Below are 22,798 nucleotides of genomic sequence, written 5' to 3'. Positions count from 1 at the left end.
TTCCGTCTCCCACGGCGTGATTTGTACTAGTTTTATGGTCAATCAATGTTTCGTCACAAGAGGAAAAAAGTATGTGCTATTTTCGATTTTATATGCGGCAGTATTCGTTTAATGATATACGGCAAAGTCTCGAGATTTCGAAGGAGATGTGTGTTTATTACCATCACACTATATATAACGCCAATTTTCTAAGCGAGAGATAATACTTTTATTGCAATATAAACATGCCTGATAACTTAACATGAAGCCATATTGCTTGCAAACTTTTTTAGGCCATCAAAGAATATAAAATTAAATATTTTTGACAAGTAATAAAAAAATTGAATTGGACAATTCTTAAATTTCTCTGTAGAAATTTTGTATAAAATAAGTTTATATTTATCCAAGTCGTGGAGAGAAATATTTTATTTTTAATAAAATGTAATGCTCTCTCTCTCTCTCTCTCTCTCTCTCTTTAAAAGCACATGTCATACCTTAATATCTCATCGAAGTTGCTGAATTCGCCGGGACTTGAATGCCCGCATGTGTCGCATTTATTAACATTGTTGCAAACAATATAAGCCAATGCTATTTTATAATTTTTTTTTTTTTTTTTTTGAAAGAATTAAATAAAACTTATATGAATTATATTATTTTAATATTATTTTTTCTTTTATATATTTATCCACTTTTTAAATTTACAAGTTAATGCTTATGAATTATATACTCTCTCTACTCTCTTTTCTAAGAATAAAAGGATTATATTCTTTAAATATAAACAATTGTGCAGTATTTTGTCTGTATGTCGATTTTCTCAAGTTTATCGAATATATATATTTTTTACATTTTTAATCTAAGCATAATCTCGCTTACTTTATATAAAAGAAAATAATATTTAAATTGAAATTAATCGAAATTAATGTATAAATTCCTTCTTAATGTTCTTAAATTGCATAATTTTTTTACTCTGTAATAAATTTTTGTTTTTCTTCGGATTATAGTCAAAATAAGTGTTCAAAATTCATGTTTGGAGTCTTAATTAATTATCATTTTCATTATAATTATCTACATTTTTTGAATTTAAAATAAAACGTGCTACGTGTAACATAGTCCGGTCAATGTCAGCGACACTGACAGTACATATGCCACGGACCCCTATGTAATATGGTGCAAGGTGGTGGTGTTTGGAGAAGGGCCCCCGGACCACGGGCAGATGTTCCATTCGTCCTGTGGAGGGCCCTTGCAGGGCTGTGCACAGTTACACGGATACACCACGCGTCGTTGTCGTTGCTTGTCGTCGCATACTAAGGAATCGATAGTATCGGAACGAACAGCTGCATCCGCCGATGCTCCCCAAAGATTTTCCTCGATCGTAGCCTTCGAGAGAGGCCGCGACGGTCTTTTTTTTTTTTTCGTCGATGGATCACAGAAATTTACTGCGATTCAATATTCGTGCGTAGATCTTTTCAAGGATAACGGCACATTGCATATAATATTCCCGTTTATTTTAGAATATATTTGACGTATAATAAAATAAAACGAAATATTTTTTTTTCATGATATATCTAAACTTTTATGACAGATATAATTTAGATCGAAAATTTAATAAAATAAATTGATTTATTTCGCAAAATTGATATATAAATTTGGACATATAAAATAATTATTGTAATAATATTGTGAACATAATAGCAAGAATTAATAATTCGCAATTATTTTATATTAGATAAAACATTAACAAATTTCAGAAACTATTATATATGATCAAAATGTATGAAAATAAATAAAGCGATTGTAGTTTCTTTAATTAATATTTGTTATATTACGAAATTTTCAATATTTATTTTGTCATATTTTTTTAATTGCACGCGTTGTATAAAGATGCAATTTTAATTGCGGCTTTTTATAAATTTTCGGTGCGAGAATTTTTTGTACGAGCCACACCTTATTTAAGATACAATCTCATGATATGTCGAAGAGAGGAAACTTGTTTCTGTCCAAACGTGAAGCCAAATGCGTACCTCTGGAAAACAGTATGGCCGGCTAACGAATAGCCATAAATTGCACAATAGAAACGAGGTATTAGTCCCACTCTTATAGACAAACATCCGTAATGTTCATTATAATACAATAGAGTTTCCAATCTACCAATCTTACCCTGCCTTCCTCCATTTCTGTTGGACCTGCTCGATTTCCGAAAACAATAGCCCCGTGTTCTTTGCGGATCCTTGAAGTTTGAAACGCGAGATGGGGGACTGCCCTCGGGCGGCCCCAATGAGAACGGTCAAAACAAAAGCCAGGTAGACGGCTTCGTGACTTAGGGCCCCGCATACCTGCATAAGCTTTGCGAAGCTTTTTCGAGATCCCAGAAGGATCCATCATCGAGAAAGGGATATCATGTCATGCTATTCAGGTGTGAAAACTGTCGATCACGGAAAAGAATTCACTATTATCGTTTACAGAATCATTCAGCAAAAATTTAATAACTTTGATAGAACTCGATCTGTTGATATCTCAAGTTGATATTTTAATTAAGGGGTTTAATTAAAAATTATATCTCTTAGCAGAAAATAACAATTTATGTCTTTTAAATGGTGCTTCTCGAGATAATATCATGATATTAAGCACACACACATGAGCATGCATCGCCGCATATTAAATGCTTAATAAAATGTAATTTATGATTCACCCTGTAGTAAATTATACCGCGTCGCGCTGGATGATGTAACACAAAGAGTATGCGATGTTTGTTTACTCAAAAAAATCGTTTTTTTTTTTTTTCCTTACACATTAAAAAATATAAAATGTCAATGAAAATTTAAAATATATTTATTGTATGAAGTATATGATATAAATTTATTAGCTTTACAATAAATTTAACTAATATCATTGTCTGTTTTATTCTACAACTTTTTTAATTTTCTGCATAATTTGACAGTAAAACGTGCTATTTTTACATTGCAATATTTCGTCACTTTCACATGTAGCTTTAGGTAAATTTAGCGAAATTCGAAGGAAAAAATGTCGCGTTTCTGCTGATCCGAAAACTAACTTTCCTTTACGACCGTCGCGAATCTGTAACCCCCACTGTTTATCTCTGGTTCATTGGGCGGGCAAATATATCGGCGACAGAAAGTACTTTCCGGTGCGTCGTAAAACGCGCGTTCAACATGTGCCTGCGGATGTCTGCGGGGCCTTCGACAGGGACGAGAGTAGTGTGACTTTTCGAAGCTGAATATATTTTCGCTATCTTCGGCGAAAGCATGTAATCACGAGCAAAAACAAAATTAAAGCATTTCTATTGGAATGTGAATTTTTTTTTCCCACCCAAAATATCGTTCTAAAAAAGAAAATTACATTCTGAAATTATGGTCTACCTGTCTTTCAGATTCAGAGACCCAACAAAAATATTTTTAAATGTCCCAGCAAAATTATGAGCAAGAAGATATCAGCGTAAATTTTTCTATGCATGACAAATATAATCTAATTAATGTAATTAATTAATATATAAATATTTTTAAAATAGTGCGGTGCTTTTTGAAGTACATTTGTTAGTTTCCGTATAGATCCGACCCTGTCTGGGGACGCGATCGAGTAAGAGGGGAGCATACAATTACAGCGGGTGCCAGCGGTAATGGCACCCTTCTTTGACGAGCATCGTCCTCTTTGAAGACCACCGACGGTGTGCATGCAAGAAAATAGTGGAATTTTTTCGTCTTACGTCATTATTTAAAGTTAATCGAAGGGAAAACAATATTAGGCGTTAAATATCCGAATATGATGCCTATAGTCAATAATACAAATTTAATAGCACAATAAAATTAATTATTATATTAATATCGCCCGCATCATGGGACTTTTTTCCTCTATATTTATATTGAATTTATTTAAATTTCTCTTATTCGAATTTTTTAGAAACTTTATGGAAATTGTTGTAAATAATGCGGTTATAATATTGCATTAATTTTTTATTTAATTTTGGAATAAAAATTTTTATGAATATAATTCTTTATAAAAAAATAATGAAAGAATTTTGTAAAAGAAATTTATTTCAAATTAAAATATATCTTCGTAATTCATGTTTCATTATAAATACTTTTGTTAAATTTTTAATATTTTTGCCATAGATGATTGAAGATATATATGAAAATAAGGAATATTGCATTACCACCGCAACTTGACTGGAAGGGGCGCTTATACAGAGCGATGGAAATTCGAACCGATCGTCCGATGATATATTTTCCGGTGCGTGATTTTCGTGCGTATTTCGTCGCGTCTCGATTTTTGTTTTTCGTCTCCGTGCGTGTCGGAATACAACGCCGCAACCTGCGGAGAAAGATGAGATGCGACAGGCGGCCGACAACGTCGGCAGGAAAAATAGAAAAAGACTTTCCTCCTCCTCTCGATCTCGTTCTCTCTCCTTCGAATTCGTACCTTCGAGGGACGACGACTGGTCCAGTTAGGTATCGAGTGTCAAAAATGGATATCGGATATCGGGAGAATACCATCTACTTCAGAGTACGCGGCGACCGGTTTTTCTTGTCGAGATTGGGTCGCACAGCCTTCCATCAAAATTTATCGGATTTTCTTTCAACGTCTTTGACGATGAATTCTCGAAGTAAGAGAGCGTACAGTCGCATGAATTGTTACTAGATTCATTTTTAATATTAATATTAAAATATTTAATATTTTTTAATATTAATATTTAATATTAAAAATATTAATATTAATATTAAATAAATATTACAATATATTTAAAATGTTTTTTCGATGAAAAAACACTGACAGGTTTTTCTCAAACGAACGTCAAAACATGAGAAAACATGTATCTCACCTGTCACATTTTTTTTTTTTTTTTCTTAATTCTAAATTATGACGCGTGCGAGACAGAGAGGGAGAATAAATCGACGAGTATTTTCTTTAATTAAATTTGACGTCTTTTATAAGGGAATAAATTCCCACGTGGCTCTCCTTCACAGAATCGCAGCTGTCAAGGCTCTAATAAACAGTCTTATTTTCTTCGCGAGGAATTTGTCGATTTTCTGAATGACAGGTTTTCGGATGACGATTATCAGGGAGGAGGATTATCGCGTTTATTTTTTGCATTTGCAGGCAAGGTCGCGTGGCCGTCTTTAGGTGTCGTTGCGTACACGCAATTATCCGCGCCATCGACAAGCTTATTTTCAATGAAACCGCGCTTTCGATCCGGCATCGAGCCGGCGCGTAAAAGGGCGCATGGGCGCGCATAAGCACGGGACTTTGTGACTCGTTCACGGACAGGCGGATAATATATTGGAGTTATGCTAATTTTACGGCCCGATCCCCTTGGCAAGGAGGCACGCCAAAAACCATGCCATCCGTGCGCGTTTTTTGCGGGCGGACGAGTCCGGATCCATCCGCCGTATGAAAAGCGGGAATACGAGCGGAGGATCCGGTGGATCACGCGAATATTCGCGATTATTATGCGCGTCGGAGGTGGAATTCCCGAATAATGAGACATCGCGAGAGCCACGAGGGGCCCAGGACGACCTTTTGGGCAAAAAAGGAGCTCCCTTTACGTTGTAAAAAGAGATTCTTGGTGTCCGTTTTTTTATATCGCTCTTCGTGAATTTTCAAGTTCCGAATGAAACCCTTGAATCTAATCTGTTAAATCTTTTTATCGCCCAGAATGAAATACATACGTGTTTTGTAGCAATTTATTATCATTTAGAGTGTGTAAATTTTTTTTATTATATTTATATTATTTTTATATCTATATTTATTATATTTATTATTTATTCTATTTATTATATTTATATTATATTATATTTATATTTTTTATTATATTATCTTTTTATTATATAATATCTTGAATTAAATGATGTAATGCAGTTATTTTTGCAAAATGAAGCATTATACAAAGTATAACACACATTATAAAAGAAATTGTTATTATTATTTATTGTTAAAAAATATTACTTATGTCAACATATTTATTTTTACATGAAAAATATACGAATATTAAATATATAAATATTATTATTCCATGCATCTATATTACGTTAAATACTTTATTTTTAAATGAAGGTAACTTTAAATATGCAATTAATTTCGCGCTTGTATCTCTCATAAAAATTATACATTACACTCATACAGGATTATACTTAATCTCGGTGATATAATTATAGCACTTAATTGCGGGAATGTTACAATTCTGCTAGGGAACATTTATCGTCGATAAAGTAGCAGGAAAAGGAAAAAGTCTGAAATTTTTTTAATTACACGATGAGGGAAGGCTTGAGGCACGTATATAAGCAAGACCGGTATAAAGGTGAAAGAGCTAACGAACTGATAAAAAATATCTTTCAGATCGCTTCACATAAATCGCAATCACGCCGGTTGTCAGCGAAAATTTCGCGATAATTTAACGAACGGCTCAAGGCCCGATGAATAACCGCGGCGGCGGCGGCGGCGAGTACCGCCCATTTGCGAGCAGATTAAAAAGGAGAACGGAATCGAGCGGTAGTTTTAAAGCAGGAGCGAGAGAGAAGTCTTTCGCCTCTCGAGCGCGAAAATATTAACTCGGATCTAAAAAACATCGTGCGCAATAAATTGCCGCCGTTACGCATTAATGCGAATGATATTGCATTCCGCCGCACAACGTGAGATTACGATAATGGATTTCCTTACATGTTACGTGATAGAGAATTTTCTCGAACCTTGCCGAGAAGTTAGTTATCTCATTTTTAAAACTTTGATAGAGGGTTCTGGCTTTTTCTCAAAGAACGAGACATTTAAAAAATTGCTTTGCCAATTAAATGCAAAAAATAAGTGTCCCAAGATATGATAGAGTTATCAATTTTACATTTTTCTTACATAATACAAAAATTGGCAATGATATAATATAATTATAATTTTTTAATATAATATAATTATAAATATAATTATAAATAATATAAATATATTTATTTTTCTGATCAGCATTTGAATCGTAATATGTTTTGACAGCTTTCTTGGACTGCTATGTAAACGTCAAAAAAGATCTCAGATTTCTCCATATTTAACATTATTTCTCCATATTTCTCCATATTTAACATTATTTCCTCCAGGATTTCGCTGAATATATTTTGTCAAATCAAAATTTTATTTTATACAGTCGAGTCTTATTTACAATGTGTCGTTACGGTAGCACGATGGCTCAGAACTCGCGAGTAAGAATCGCCGCCTCGCGGGTCTTTTCTACTTCGGGAGAGGGAATAAAAAAAAAAAGCATAATCGTTCGCGAACTTTACAACCGCGCTCGTCAAAGTAAACATCGCGAACTACCGCGGCACATAACGAAGAAAACGGCGGGTCCGTCGTGTATACACGACCGTGCGTCCATATGTGCACACAATGGGACGCAATTCGCATTACGTGCCTTACACGGTGACCGTGAACGCCGCGACGAGGAGGTGTAACAGGTGGGCAAGCCACGTTTTAAGTTTAATAGAAGAGAATTGAATTAATTACTTTTATATGTAAAATATAATTATTATCTAAATTTTCTAAATTTTTTAAGGGACCACGAAAAAAATTTATTTACTTTTTTAAAACAAAGAGTGAAGAACTGCAAATATTATATATATATATATATATGTATATGTATTTAAGTATATTATGAATTTATATATTTTTTTTCAAGTTCTTTAATTTTCGTTTTGAAAGAATAAAATTAAATTTTTTATATCCATAATTTTTAAAAAAATTTAGATTTAATATAATTATCTGTCACCTATAATCATCTGTCACTTATAATCATCTGTCACTTGTATACTTAAAGAAACACACAGCTGCAATTATATATTCTTCTTTATCTTATTTGGTTTTTTATTAAAACTTTTCGAGGACTTTAAAAAATTTTCTAAATATTATATAAAATTGTAAAATAATAATAAAATACTTGGAGCACAAAAAATTTAAATAAAATGCCATAGGGAAAAAATAATTGCGGCTGCATCCCTCTAAGCAAAGCCAGAAGAGGCAAATTTGAATACGCATTTGAGAGAAAATTCATTTATGTACTCTCTCGAGAAAAATTTTAACTGACGATGGTGAATAAGTACGTCCCTGCCGCGCCGTAAAAGTTCCTCGATGAGCAAATACTACACGCGTCTTCTCGACGTCCGACCACACCTTATACGCGTCTTCTCCACGTTTTGCGCTCCCTGGAGGTCGAATCCGTTGTCGGGGCCGTCGTGTTTTCTTGAAAATACAATGCAGGTATGCGAAACAAGGGAATCGTTACAGGAATTTTTGCAGTTCTTGAGGAATATAAGTTGAAGAATCTGAATTTAAGTAAATTTGTGTTATCGAATTTTCTTTTCTGGGACAGTCATTATTATAATAATAATACGATATATTATAATAATAATATGATATATTATATTATTCCTAATATATAATAAATATTATTAGAATATATGTTATATTATTATTATTATTAATGTATATTATATTATATTAATATAATATAAGTATAATATATGATAACATATATTCTGCTAAATAGAACGCAATGATATGTATATAAAAATATTAAAAAATATTATAGATAATTTAAAATTTTTTAAAGACGTTATTTTTTATAATTTATCATCTTATACACTCACAAAATTTAAATTAATTATCACAAGCAAAAGATATAATTTTCCTAACTTTTGTTTTAATAAAAAGGCAATTTTATTTTACAGAAAATTTATCTACATTTAATCGATAATAAAAAAAAATATACAGCGTAACGGATATATCAATTTTCTCTCTCTTATACATAAACGTTAAGATCGATTGACAAAGTATTAGTGCATACAAGGTCCGTGACGTCGATCGACTGACCACTTCCTGCCGTTTTGTGTTGCAGTTAGACAGGAAATTATCTACTGGACCTCTCGTTGCGTAATCATTGCACACACGTGCACCTTGGCAATAGTCGCGTTTCTAATCAGGATCGCCGCCTTGGATCGTATCTCGCGCTAAAGAGGAGAGAGAATCGCTCGGGGGGCCTCCTTCCACAAAATTGCGGAACGACTTTTTCTCTCTCTCTCTCTCTCTCTCTCTCTCTCTCTCTCCCGGCAGTCTCAGTGCCATTTGCGATTGCGAAAAATCGCGCGTCCATTACGTCGGGCAATTCTTCTTCCGCCCGTTTGCGAAGCGATCTCTGCCTCGGCAATTCTAGAGAGACACTTAAGCCACACTCTTGAGCAATCTGCTGGTGTTCAGGTGGATCTGGACCGGATCATCAATCAAGTGGAATTGACTTAAAGGTGCAGGAACAAGGAAATATAATCCATAGATAAAAACGACGAATAAAATTCTTATACGCTGTGTGTGAATTATTTGTGAAGGCTTAAAGGAGAAAAACTACGTTAATAAATAATTTGACGATGAGATTACATCGAAATCGAGGGATTCTTAAAATAAACAAAATATCCTAAAATTATCCCCACAAATAATATAAATATTGTTATTATTTTTACATCAATATTTATATACATAAAATAGTTATCAAAAAAAAAAAAAATTCAAGTTAATAATGACCCTCTAATTAATCTTAACACCATTAAAATAACTATAGAAAAATTCATTAATTTATCTTCTTTATAAAAAAAAAAACCTCCTTCTATTTACCTCATCAAAATAAATATAATAAAACAAACGTAATGAATAAGAAACTGTAAAAGAAAGTAATAATATTCTTAATAATAATACTTATTTTTTTTTCTCTCCTCTTATCGTTAGATCATAGTATGAGTATTAAATTCGTTCTTTTTAGGTATAGAAAATACAGATGAGTGTATTTTCTATGCACGCGCGCGAATTGCATCGCTGATGATGATCCGCGTTAAAGGTCGCTCGAGTCATGATGCCTTTAACGATAGTCACGTTTACATACACGTCGATGCATTGCCACGTACGAGTGAACGTCGAACTTCATTCACGGGCTTCCATTCACGCTTGTCATTGATATACCCGACATATTTTCATATAGATGATTCACGTTTGAAGTTTAACGTTCATCTCTTTACTTATACACACAGATGTATATACATGAATATATAATTTGACTAAACGTATATATATGCAAATATTTAATTAATAATTTATGTTAATAATTTATGATTAGGAAATGTGTATATGTGTGTAGGGGATTAAAAATTAATATTCGAAAAGATTGATATAAAAGATATTTTTTTTTTTACATATATATTTTAAGAATTATATTTTTTTTTTTTTTTTTTTTCATTGATTATAGATAATTATTTTTTTGACAATTGCGTTTTAAATATTAAAAATTAATTATAAATTTACTTAGAAATTAATTACAAATTTTTTATCGACAATAAATTATTAAAAATTAATAGTTTAATTCTACACTGAAAATTTTTGATAATATCATTATAGTATCGCTTTTTTTTTCGAGGATATCTTGTTTCCTCGAAATATTCGGCTTGCAATATACGGATATAAAGGATAATATCAACGAGGATCTTCCTGGTATGCGAATGAATGGTCTCCGGTGAATCGGAGAGACGATCGTCCGCGAGAATTATTTCGTTGACCGCGCGAATTCCGCGGACGATCCGAGGAGATGATTGTCGAGAATCTTTCTGTATATATACGGTACGGAGATTACGCGAAGGGATTTAATCCATCCGTTGCGAACGCGACGACAAGAGAGGAGGCTCCGGTAGTATTTTTATCACACAATAAATAAATTGTGCGCTTGTGTGCAAGCACACACACACTCATACTGCCCGTGTATACACACTTGCGGGCGCTTTTAGCGCACGTGAGTGGCACGCACGCATGCACGCACGCGGTGCCAGGACCTGAATTCACGTAATTGTGATTAATGGAGCCGCTAATGCGAGCCGGCCGTCTCGAATCGTGCCGGGAATGACGACGAACGATTTCGAAGCCGTGCTTCGTAGACGTGATTCGTAACAATCGCGTTCGAGTGAACAATAGTGGAAATGCTTTTGGAGATTTTTCGAAGGATAACAAAAAGATCGTTTGGATTTTCGTGAGAGAGGAATTAGCGTCGCGTTCTCGCTCATATTTCATTTTAATATGATATATAATATTATATTCATATTTTATAAATTATATTTAATTATATTTCATAAATTAATATTCTATTTATTAAATATTCTATTTAATAAATTAATATTTTATTTAATAAATATATTTAATAAAGTAATATAATATTCTGTTTGATAAATATTACGTTTAATAAATTAATATTTTATTTAATAAAAATTCTATTTAATAAATTAATATTCTATTTAATAAGTATTTTATTTAATAAATTGATTTCTTATATTTAATATGAATATAGTTTTTATATAAGTCTAGGGATAATAATTGCATAGAATGATTCGCATTCGACGTTTCAAAACTATATCAATGTTAATTCACGATTTCAATTTTATAATCTATTATAATATATTTTTAACTTGAAACAAATTTTAAAATTACTACAAGATATTAAAGCATCATCCAATCTGACAATGAATGAAAAGCAATATATTTTAATCTTTCTCCCCAACATCGTATCCTATTCTTTCAAAATTGAGTTTTCGTGTTTTTGAATCTTTTATCTCAGAATACTTTCTTACGACAAATTAACACGTGCTTGTAAAATATCTAACGTGGGAGGATATCTTGTTCGAGGCATAAATTGACGGATGGATTACATAATTGATTAATTCTTCTGTGTTTATAACAAAAAAGTTGAGAGCACAATCAAAATATTGTCCGTTATATCGCGGTAAGAATAATGCAAAATAATTATAAACAAACTTATCATTACATATGTTAACAATGATTGCGAATCACTAAGCAAGATAAATAATGTTACCTATAAGACGATAATGTTAATAAGAGAAGAGGGGAGGAAGAGGATTTTTATATATATATATAACTTTTTATATATAAATTTTATATATATATAGCTTGTTTTTCTTAGACATGATAAGCTGCAATAATGTGGATATAAATTTCTAAGCAACTGACTCTTGTCAGATTGTTAACAGATATTAATTTGAGAATACTGTGATAAACGGCGCGACGGCTCCCTCCATTAATGGTATAATAGATTAATGATTTATCGCTATATTATTGATGAAGAGCTATTAAAGGCTGTATATCGTTGACTGTGTCAATCCGAGGATCATAAATCGTCCTATAGCGGTCATCTTATGTTAATCGCGTACCGTAAATGCGGTACATGAAAGCATGAGTTTTTTTTACAAATATTTTTGCGTTCATGCTTTGCAGATAAACACATAACATGTAACTGTAAAGAAAATATCAAATCTGTATATTTTTATTTTTATCTCTATATATTTTTATATTTTTATATTTGTATATTTTTATTTTTATCTCTTTATATTTAAATCTATTTTTTATTTACTAATATCCGTATATTTCGTGATGAATTATACACATACATATACAGTCTGTGATATATATATATATATATATATATATATATATATATATATATATAAAAATATAGCATATACATAAAAACAAAAAATATATAGATTTGCTTTTAATGATATTTATATTAAATAATTTTATATATTTTTTTAACGATTAAAAATGATTGGCAATTTCAATTCTCTTGTTTATGTTTTTTAATAAAATATCTCTATATTTTTATGACATATCCGTTACATGTTTCTCAAGTCATTTTCTTAATTATCATCTTGGCGATGGATTGGCTTTCCTCGCGGTCGTCGCGGAGCCTTGTGAGGATCTTCTTTACAGTCTCATTGATCGCGGTAGAAGCTTATAGAATCGAGCCTACATGATACAGCAGGCGCTGTCGAAGCAAAAGTTCAAACAATCTCTCGGCGTCGAGCCGCGTTCCTTGTCGAGGGAACGCGCGGCAGGTCAATCGCAGTGTCAAGACATGAAAGGAATCTTTTATCAGCCTGTATATTCACTCGCCGTTTGCAACATTACGTAGTAATGATACTTTGCATAGCAAATACAAGTAATAAAAGTGATCGTTCTCGTGATATGTGTGCCATATATTTTAGGCTACACTTAAAAGAGACGAGATTTAGAAACTATATATTTATGAAAATTTTTTTTTTTTAAACTAAAAACTTCAAGAAGCTAAAAATGTCGAGACTTTTACGTCCGCTGTTTGGTAAATTAATTGTAAGAAATAATAAGAGCATTTATATGCGTGAGCAGATGAGCGAATTAAATTTTTTTCTCTTTTATTTATCTGACACTGTTCATAAAATAATATGTCACAATTTAAAAAGTATATTTTTTTAAGTTGAGAAATTAATTCTATTGTTATATAATTATTATTTATAGAATTATAATATATTTACATAATTATATAAATAATATAAAAATATATAATTATATAAATTGTTATATGTATATAATTATTGGCCCTCAAAAATTCAAATTAATAATTTTATTTATTAAGCGCGAGTATATATCTCGAATAAAAAATTCTAAATTTTTTGAAAGATTGAAGCCCATTCGATTTGCGCAGCAAAATATATACAGCTTTGACTTTTCCGACACTTGCAGCGAAGAATCGTAAACGAAGGGAAGATGTTATTAAGATATCGGAAGCATGTGGCGGTTTTTGGCGGGAAATCAAGCGCGAGCCTTCGTAAATAGCGTAAAAAATAATAGCTGAACGATATCGCGAGGAGGGACACGCGCGTAATCCCTCGAACAACTTCGAAAAACGAGTGCGACGACCTTCTTGTAATGTCGCGAATAGTAAAAGTGGATCCTCCACCTCATCATCGAGGATGAATTCGCCGGCGCGAACGTGCCGCGCGATGCACACTTAACTTAGGCCGATGAAGAAGGAGAGAGTTGCAAGCATCGCGCCGATACCGATGACGCCGGGTTATGCACACGTGGCTCTTACGTAATCCACGGGATCGTGAACCCTCGCGTTATCCATTCCCATCGCGCGGGGCACGCATCACAAATGTATAATGCAAACGCAATTTGTTAGGCTCTTGAATAAAACCGATGACTCAGAGTCGACCTGGCTAATTTTTTTTAACAATCTTAACCTTGCGAGAAATTAGAAATATTAAAAAAAATTTTTTTTTTTTTTTTTATTTTATTTAAATATTTGTTAGAGGAGTTGGGTTTTCTTTTAACAGCGGGTCTATTCGAAAATTTGGAATTTTTTAAGAATTTTATTGCATAATTTTGTTCTTACATTGTAAGTGCAGGCAGTCAAAATCAGTTGAATTATATATTTATAATATATTATAAACATTATGTAAATATTTATATATGTAATATTATTATATATATTTATATTATATATTCATATATTCATATTTTATATTTTTATAATATATTATAAATATTACATATATTTCTAATATATTATAAACCTATTTCTGTTTATATATATATATATATATATATATATATATATATATATATATGTTTCAACAAAATATTGCAAATTCTTTATTGTAATTTTTACTTATTAGAGTATACGCATAATGAGAAAACCTATTTTTAAAAAATTGTACCAAAAAGTCTTTAAAACATTCTTCTTACCTGGAATTTTGAACAAAAATATCTGAAAGATCAGATAATCTTCTTACAAGATTTGAATAGACACTCTGTTTTAAGGATTCAAAGATATCGGATACACCCTCCTGTTCACGCGAGATAATAAAAAAAGGAAAACGACAGGATGCTTCGTGAATCGATCTCGATCTTCACGTGGGCGGATCGAGCGGAGTCATTGCGCGGCGGACGAGAAATCATCGCCCACACTGATTGAGCGTATATCTCTTCTGTTCGAAGTCTGTCGTCTTAAAGTAGGGAGGACACACATACGTAATGCAAAGGAAGAGCGAGACACCCGCTTTAATGCACTCTCGGTAAAAGAGCACATGTATATATTATATATATATTTCCATGTCATTGACATTGTATCGACATTGTCACCTCGAGCGTGTAAATATGAGACTGGATGGAGGATTTTTCAATGATCTGCTGCTTAACAAGATGTTTCTCATTGGCTTTCATCGTGAATAAAAATAATAAAACGCAGAAAACTGCGTATCGATGTCATGTTTCATTTTATTATTATTTTATTTAGAACGAAATGAATGAAGACGGGATTTATTTCGAATTACACGAATATCACGTCATCTCACTGTCTAAGGAAGAAAAGCAAAATTATCACTGGTATATTATCGGTTGTAGAAATAGAAGTAGTAATATCTCACTTCTGAAGTATTCGGATCTATAGAAAATGTAATGACATATAGAATCTACACATCTAGTGCATTTATTTTAAATACAATTTTAATCTGCTTTTTCTCCTCTATCACCACCTGTTTTTAAAAATCGATAAATCGCAAGGTCGATAAATTTCCACCTCGACGTCAGCGAAAAATGTAATCTCGTCCCTTGTCAGATTTATGATATCAAGGCTCGCATGCGGGATTCATCGATCAATGAATGCATCGGCGATCGTTCTTCCTGCAAGAAACACGCGGGAAAGAGAAAGGTCGTCATGATTTCTGTACTTCAACGGCGAGTCTCATAAATGCACAATATTTACGTACACATATATGTATATATGTGTGTGTTATGTATATTATGATTATTTTATAAAATATTAAAAAGGAATAAAATAAAAAGACGATATATTAATTGAATCAACTAAAACGAATGCCAAGTTTTTTGACACGAGAAAATTAATTTTATATATATAATAATTAATTTAATATATATACATATTAATTATATGTATATTAATTTTATAAATTATATAAATTAATTATATAAATTAATAATTATATAAATTATTAAAATTATATAAATTATAAATTTTTAATTAACATAATTTATTTTATTTAATATAATTACTTTATATATAAATTATAAAATTATTTTATATATATAATAATTTTTAAGCATCGCGCCAGTTTAAGATTCCGCAATATATAAGCGCTCGTGGATAACTACACGCAATTCTAACGACACGCGTGATGGCACGCACCCGCGTGTGCGCAATCGATTCCAATCTCGAATTGCGCCTCACCGTTTATTATAGCGCTTTATCGCGCAATCCTGCAAGATGTCCTATATTATTCCTCACTTTATTGTTCGCTCTCGCGAAACGTATCGCGAATTCTTGAGATATCGTAAATTGCGGCGGTAATAATGATTTTATGTTCCTTTAATATAATTAAATGAGAAAAGAGAGAAATAAAAGGACGATATGTTAATTTAATCAATTAAAACGCAATGTAAAATTTTTTTAGATCTAAAAATTAATCTTGATTTAATTATAATTTAATTATTTAATGGCAATTTAATTATGTTTTTGATATTAACGTTTAAATAAAGAGAATTAGGAAATCGAGGAGTTTCGTGTAGCGTGAGAGAGGTGTGGTTTAATTAAATTTTGTATTAATAATTTCAGCCACAAAGATTAATTCATAAAAGATATTTAAAAGTTTAGCGAATCGAAAAATAAAATACTTTTCAATATCGTGAAAATTTTTATTTAAATTCATAGATATTTTTTTGCTAAGAAAAATGCATATTTTTATTAATAAAATTATTTATTTTTAAAATATATTTTTTTAATAAAAAAAAAAAACATTATTTGCCTGTTTGTTTTATTTTATTTTTCGCTAAATTTCTATAACTTTTGATGAATTTCTTAAAATACTTTTTACTAGATACATGTATAATTTTAAGCTATTTATTGAAATAAATAATTTTAAATATAAAAATCAAATGACGCAACTGTCCCCCAACATTCGCGACAAATTGCAGGGAGGTTCCATTATTGGCACTAGCGCAAATTAATTTTACGGACGAGAGCAGGAAGGAAGGCGTAATTCAACAGCGGCTTTCTACCTCGGGGGTAATTTACTCTGGAATTGAAACAATTAAACTCATTTTTCCCTGAAATAATGCAGATTATTGTGCGAGCACATATGATGGTACAACCAGCTGTTCGCCGGAGGTTGAAAGTGAAAATACTATAGGTGATTACGCAACCGTCGTAATTAAGTATTCGTTCTATACAACGATCTTTCTTTAATAACTCCTTCTCTCCCTTGTGTTTCTAATTTCATTTTATCTTGCATGAAGAAACACATTAAACAATCAAAGCGATCAAATGCCGCCCTCAAGCGCAAAATATCAATATTACAGCGGCGGTAAGAGCTCGTCCTGTATTTGCATAATAAACATTTTTCGAATAATATAATTAATAAATATATTATTATACATTTTTTATTATATTATAATTATATATTATATAATTATATTAATATAATTTTATTTATATATAATTAATAATTATTAATTTTAATTATATTTAAATAAATTATTAATTAAATATATATATATATATATATATATATATATATATATATATATATATATATAAATATATATAAATATACAATATAAATTTAAAAAAATGTTTCTTATTTTGAAATATATTTTTAATAAAAAAAGGATTATTAAACATTTTTTTAATATTGAAAATGAGTTTTTTTGTAATGCATTTATCGATTTTCTTCGAAAATAATCTTGACATAAAAAAGTATTCAAGGTCAATATCTTCCATTTCGATCAATAACACTAAGGAACAGCCAAGCGCGAGGAATCTATTACGCGATCGTAATAATAGATGACGTAATAGTCTGGCTTCAATTTCTCTGACCGAATGTGCCTTTGTCGATTAACATCGCCGCGACGGTTAATCGCGCGGCGACCGGAAGTGTCGGCGAATCACACCGAAAGAGAGAGAGAGAGAGAGGGACGATTTGTTCGTCCCACGTGACGAATTATACGGAATAATCGCGAACGAGAGCGTGCGTACACGCAAGTGCGTCGACGACAAGAGAGAGGGACGAGAAGAGCCGCGAAGCGACAGAGGAAACGGAGGATTTGTCACGAAGACAGTTTGGTTTAACTGATCTCATCCGTCTTACAAGTCGCGAGGTGTCGTCCAGCTGATTGTCGTCGCGACGCTGACAGCTCAAGTCCAGTTCATTGCGAATGTCATTCGAGCCGTCCCGTCGTGTCCTGCCAAATAGATTGAATCGTCCCGTTAACCCTGACGGGTCAATAATCATTCGTAATTTCGACGAGTATACACGTACTACGAAATTATAAGTAGAACTCGAAAGATTTATATGCAGTTTCTTCAATCCTATCTATTTTTTCAAATCTCGATATCTCTTCATATAAATTAAAAGCTTCTTATATATTTTTAAAGATAAAGCTTTCTTATTGGAAAAAAGAATTTTTATAATATCTAATTAAATATTATTTTTTATTAAAAAGAAAGTAATTTAAAAAATATATTTTTATTGCGTATATTTTTTTTTTTTATATAATCAACATATTTATCATTAATATCTATTTAATTAATTTAGTCATTCAAGCCGGGTCTAAGATTACTTCTGAACACGAAAGAGGATGTACATAGAAATTTTAAAACTATCTATAAAATTATTTACTTTACTATAAAATGGAATTTATAAAAAGCAGTGGAAGTAATTTGTTATTTCGTGAATCTTATGGATTTTTGTCGCGTGCCTCAGAACTGCTCAGTCATAATGTGTCGCGTGTGAAAGATGAGGTGATGATCGAATAATGTGTGCCATTACTGACATTTCCAGACGACTTTCTGCGTCCCACGCGACTTCATGAAGCCTCGTGCTCATTACGTCAAACGCTCTATTGATAATTATCCCTCTCTGTTAATGGACGCGGGGATTGAGTTAAGTGAATATCTATAACAGTGAAATAGATACAAACTTGCATATTATTTCTTCATCATTTTATTTCGCTCGCAAGCTTAAGCTTTTTAAAACAAACGAATTTTTTTATGTTTGTCATAAAAGAAATCATCCCCGATCCTCACCAGGTTCAATAAAATCATCTTTTAATACTCAATTCATGCAAAAAAAATTTAATAATTGCAAAAAATAAATGAATTCGTTTATATCTAGCTATTTATAGATACTACTTTGGGGATTTACATTTATTTAAATTCATGTATTAATTAAATAAATAAATTTTATTTACGTGAAGGGAATTTTGTAGGAAGTTGAAGGTTCCTTGCACGATCAGAGAGGTCACGACCCCTCGGTGCACTGATAAAATATAAGTAGACGAGGCTTCCAACTCTTGCCATGTCTACGCTAAGCGGTTATTTGCTGCGTTGTTATTATGCAGGCGCTGGCGTGCTTGCATCAGCTGTTCATAGTACATTATATGCCACACCGACCACATTAATCGAGCTCTCAAAGCGCACTTTCTACAATCAGCCCTTCCCTCTTTTAGCGCGACACGCGAAAGTGTCCGACGCGATACTCAATTTTATGGGAAAAATAAAAATTTCACGTTCGCGTGATCTCTCTCTCTCTCTTTTATTTTTTTTTATTACATCGTGCGTCGTAAAAGTGTTTTTACTGCGCGATTCTCATGCAAAAGCTACGCGACGAGGACAGATTTACGCGCGAAATATCGACGGAAGTTTGTTGAATAAATTTCGATAATCGCAAGAGGCGTGGCCTCCCTCGAGCTTTCGAATTTTCGAGTGGCTCGCAAAATTTAACAGCGTCATTTTCAAGCACAAAAAAAAAATTATCCAAGTCGAATGGTCTTGGAAGCAGGATACGCGGTGGCGAGCGATTTTGTCGAGCCCTTTTCTGCCTCGGTAAGCCAAGCGAAGCAACGATATATTCACCCTTCCTTAAAAAGGGTGATACGAGACGCCTTTTCTCCTTCCTCCTTCTTCTCGTCCCTTTATCTCCGTCTTCTTCGTCGGCCTCTACACGAAAGTTCAATTTGCACGGCGTGTCGAGGATTCTCCCGTGCTCTTTCTCGGTGGCTCGAAAGATGCACTCTAATTGCAACGAGGTTTCGATAAGCGAGGTTTCGCGTTCGCGAATTCATTGCATGTAAAAAACGACAAAATTTTCCTCGGCGTTTTTTATATCATGCACAGTCTCTTTATATTTTTATATCTTTGTTTTTATATTTTTATATATTTTTATATTTTCATATTTTTATATTTATTTTTATATTTTCTATATTTTATATTTTATATTTATTTTATATTTTCTATATTTTATATTTTATATTTATTTTTACATTTTATATATTTATATTTTATATTTATTTTATATTTTATATATTTTATATTTTATATTTATTTTATATTTTATATATTTTATATTTTATATTTATTTTATTATTATTATTTTATATTTTATATATTTTATATTTTCATATTTTATATTTATTTTATATTTTATATATTTTATATTTTTACATTTATTTTTATATTTTATATATTTTATATTTTATATTTATTTTTATATTTTCGTATTTTATATTTATTTTTATATTTTTATATATTTTTGTATATTTTTATATTTTTATATTTCATACATTATATGTATTTACTCTATTTATTACATTATTATACAGATAATATTTAAAATATTTTATATACCCACAATATATATCGCATTACAATATTAAATTTCATGATGAGAAAATAAAATAACCGAAATTATTTCGTTACTGTTTCAGGTTTCGTGTCGTGTTCGCCGAGCCCGTGCAAGAACGGAGGACTGTGCGTGTCGTCGCCGCGCGGCGAGTCGCATTGCAAGTGAGTAACACACAGCGGTAACCATCGCCCATCACTCCCATTATTGTAATTATGAATCGGCATTTCTGCTGCCCCCTGCTTGCCGGGCTTGTATATACATATCGTTCGGCATGCGTGTCGTGTCGTGCGATTGCGCCGCGAAACGACCGCAGGCGGTCGGTCGGGTTCTTCAAGGCGCGTTTATATTTATACTACGCGAGCACCGGCACGATATTTTTTTTTATATTATTGTAAACAAAGAGTCCTCCATCTCGATCGAGATTATCGCGCATTGCTAGTCAATCTAGACGTTTGAGAATATTGGAGAGAGATTAAAAGCGATATATATTTTTTATAGTAAACGTAGAGACAATTTATAGAATTAAATATTAAAAAATATACAAATCCTAAACAAAAATTATTTAAGTTTTATTAGACTCGTCGATAGAAATGCATATATTTATATTATTAAAAAAAAAATTGTTACATTTTTAAATAGACGTATATGATTTTATACATAGACGAGATTCACTAATCTCTTTCACTATCATTATCTGAATTATAATGAACTGATTCATTCGTTAATGCTTGCATAGCATTACATATTCACAACTGGGTCTAATGGAGGGGGATAAAAGGAGATATTGAGGGGGAGAGACAGAATAGAATGGGAGGAGGAGGAGGCGAGAGAGAGAGAGAGAGAGAGAGAGAGAGAGAGAGAGAGAGAGAGAGAGACAAGGAGGAGGCGAGAGAACCGGACGTTTCGCTGCCTCCCACGCGAAAAGGATAAGAAACTGTGGAAAAGACAAAGAGGAACGAAGGGAAGAAGGACGCGGAGGATTGGAAGAGTCTCATCTTCCACGACGAAATCATATAAAAATCGGGAAAAAAAAAATCACTTGAGAAAATCGCGGTGTCTTTTAAAAATAATTGAACTTTAAAGCTTAGAATATTTTTTTATTAGATACTTTTTTGGCACATCTATGCGTGACTTAACTATTGCAACAAAGCGGCAAAGATATATAGTCATCTAGTGGAAAATAAAAATTGTTTCTTTTATTCTTTATTTTTATTTATTTATTTATTTTATTATTTTTCTGGATATAAAAATAATTGCTAAAATGCTTTACATGTAATAAAAAAATTTTATTGTCATCTAAAATATATTATTGTAATTGTTACACTTTCAAAAAACACACACACACACACACGCACATATAAAAAAAAAAGTCCTCATTATACATATAATCTATATTTATGTGTGATAAATGATTGGATAAAATTTTAATTAATGAAATTACTTTTGCCTTGAAGTTTTTCGATTCGCTTGGAAATTTATTCAGATCAAATTTTATCTCCGTTGTATGTCTGATGTGGCAACATCAATAATTATCAAACAAATGACCAATATTGCTTTAGATTGGCGTTTTCGTTTCATTCGGGCGACATTCCGGCTCATTGCTCTTCACCGTTGCACTCTCACGCCGGATCGAAGCGATCGATGCCGATACTACGTGAGCGCGCCGAAGGGCTCGCGATCGTCATGGGTAATTGGAAAATTATCTTACCGCTTTCCTCCGTCGATCGTCCGCTCGAAATACGGGGTAATGAACGCGGCGAGAGCATGATTTCCTAACGGCCAACATTATTTCAGTATAGCTCGACACGGGAGGGGAAACTATTCTCTAATAGACGATGCGTGAAAATTGCTATCGAAAAATCTATATGAAAAAAAAAAAAAAAAATCTGCTTTTACGATGTATCATCTGTAGATAGTCATTATTATTTCCTCCATCTTTTTTCTTTCTATGTCAAACTAAATTTATTTCTTATACGAGATAGATCAATGTCAATTCCATTGGACTTATTTATTTATTATTGTTCTATATATAAATAATTTATCCACAATTTATATATAAATAGTTAAAACGTGAAATATAATTTTTTGTAATACTTAATATTTTCCATTTTAGTCCTTTTTTTATTTTTAATTACTTATAGCTCGAAAATTGTTGCGACATTTTAATTGAGATCAACTAGATTAGCTGAAAATTTGATTATAAAAATAAGATTGATAATAAAAATAAAGATTGAATTTTTTATGACAGCACAATGTCAACAAGATGTTTTTTGGTTCGA

The 22,798-nt window shown here is 31.8% G+C and overlaps 1 protein-coding gene across 1 annotated transcript in view; it reads left to right on the top strand.

Annotated features, from left to right (window-relative positions):
* Positions 1 to 22,798, top strand: part of LOC126852713 (neurogenic locus Notch protein) — a 259,129-nt gene that overhangs the window by 19,956 nt on the left and 216,375 nt on the right. The window contains exon 2 of the mRNA XM_050597774.1: positions 20,602 to 20,680. Coding sequence (XP_050453731.1) covers positions 20,602 to 20,680 — 79 coding nt within the window. The remainder of the gene's footprint in view (positions 1 to 20,601; positions 20,681 to 22,798) is intronic.

This window comes from Cataglyphis hispanica, chromosome 11 (genome assembly GCF_021464435.1).
Source record: "Cataglyphis hispanica isolate Lineage 1 chromosome 11, ULB_Chis1_1.0, whole genome shotgun sequence".
Lineage (NCBI taxonomy): Eukaryota > Metazoa > Arthropoda > Insecta > Hymenoptera > Formicidae > Cataglyphis > Cataglyphis hispanica.
Note: the sequence above shows the minus strand (reverse complement) of the source record. Positions and strands in the feature narration are given on the sequence as shown.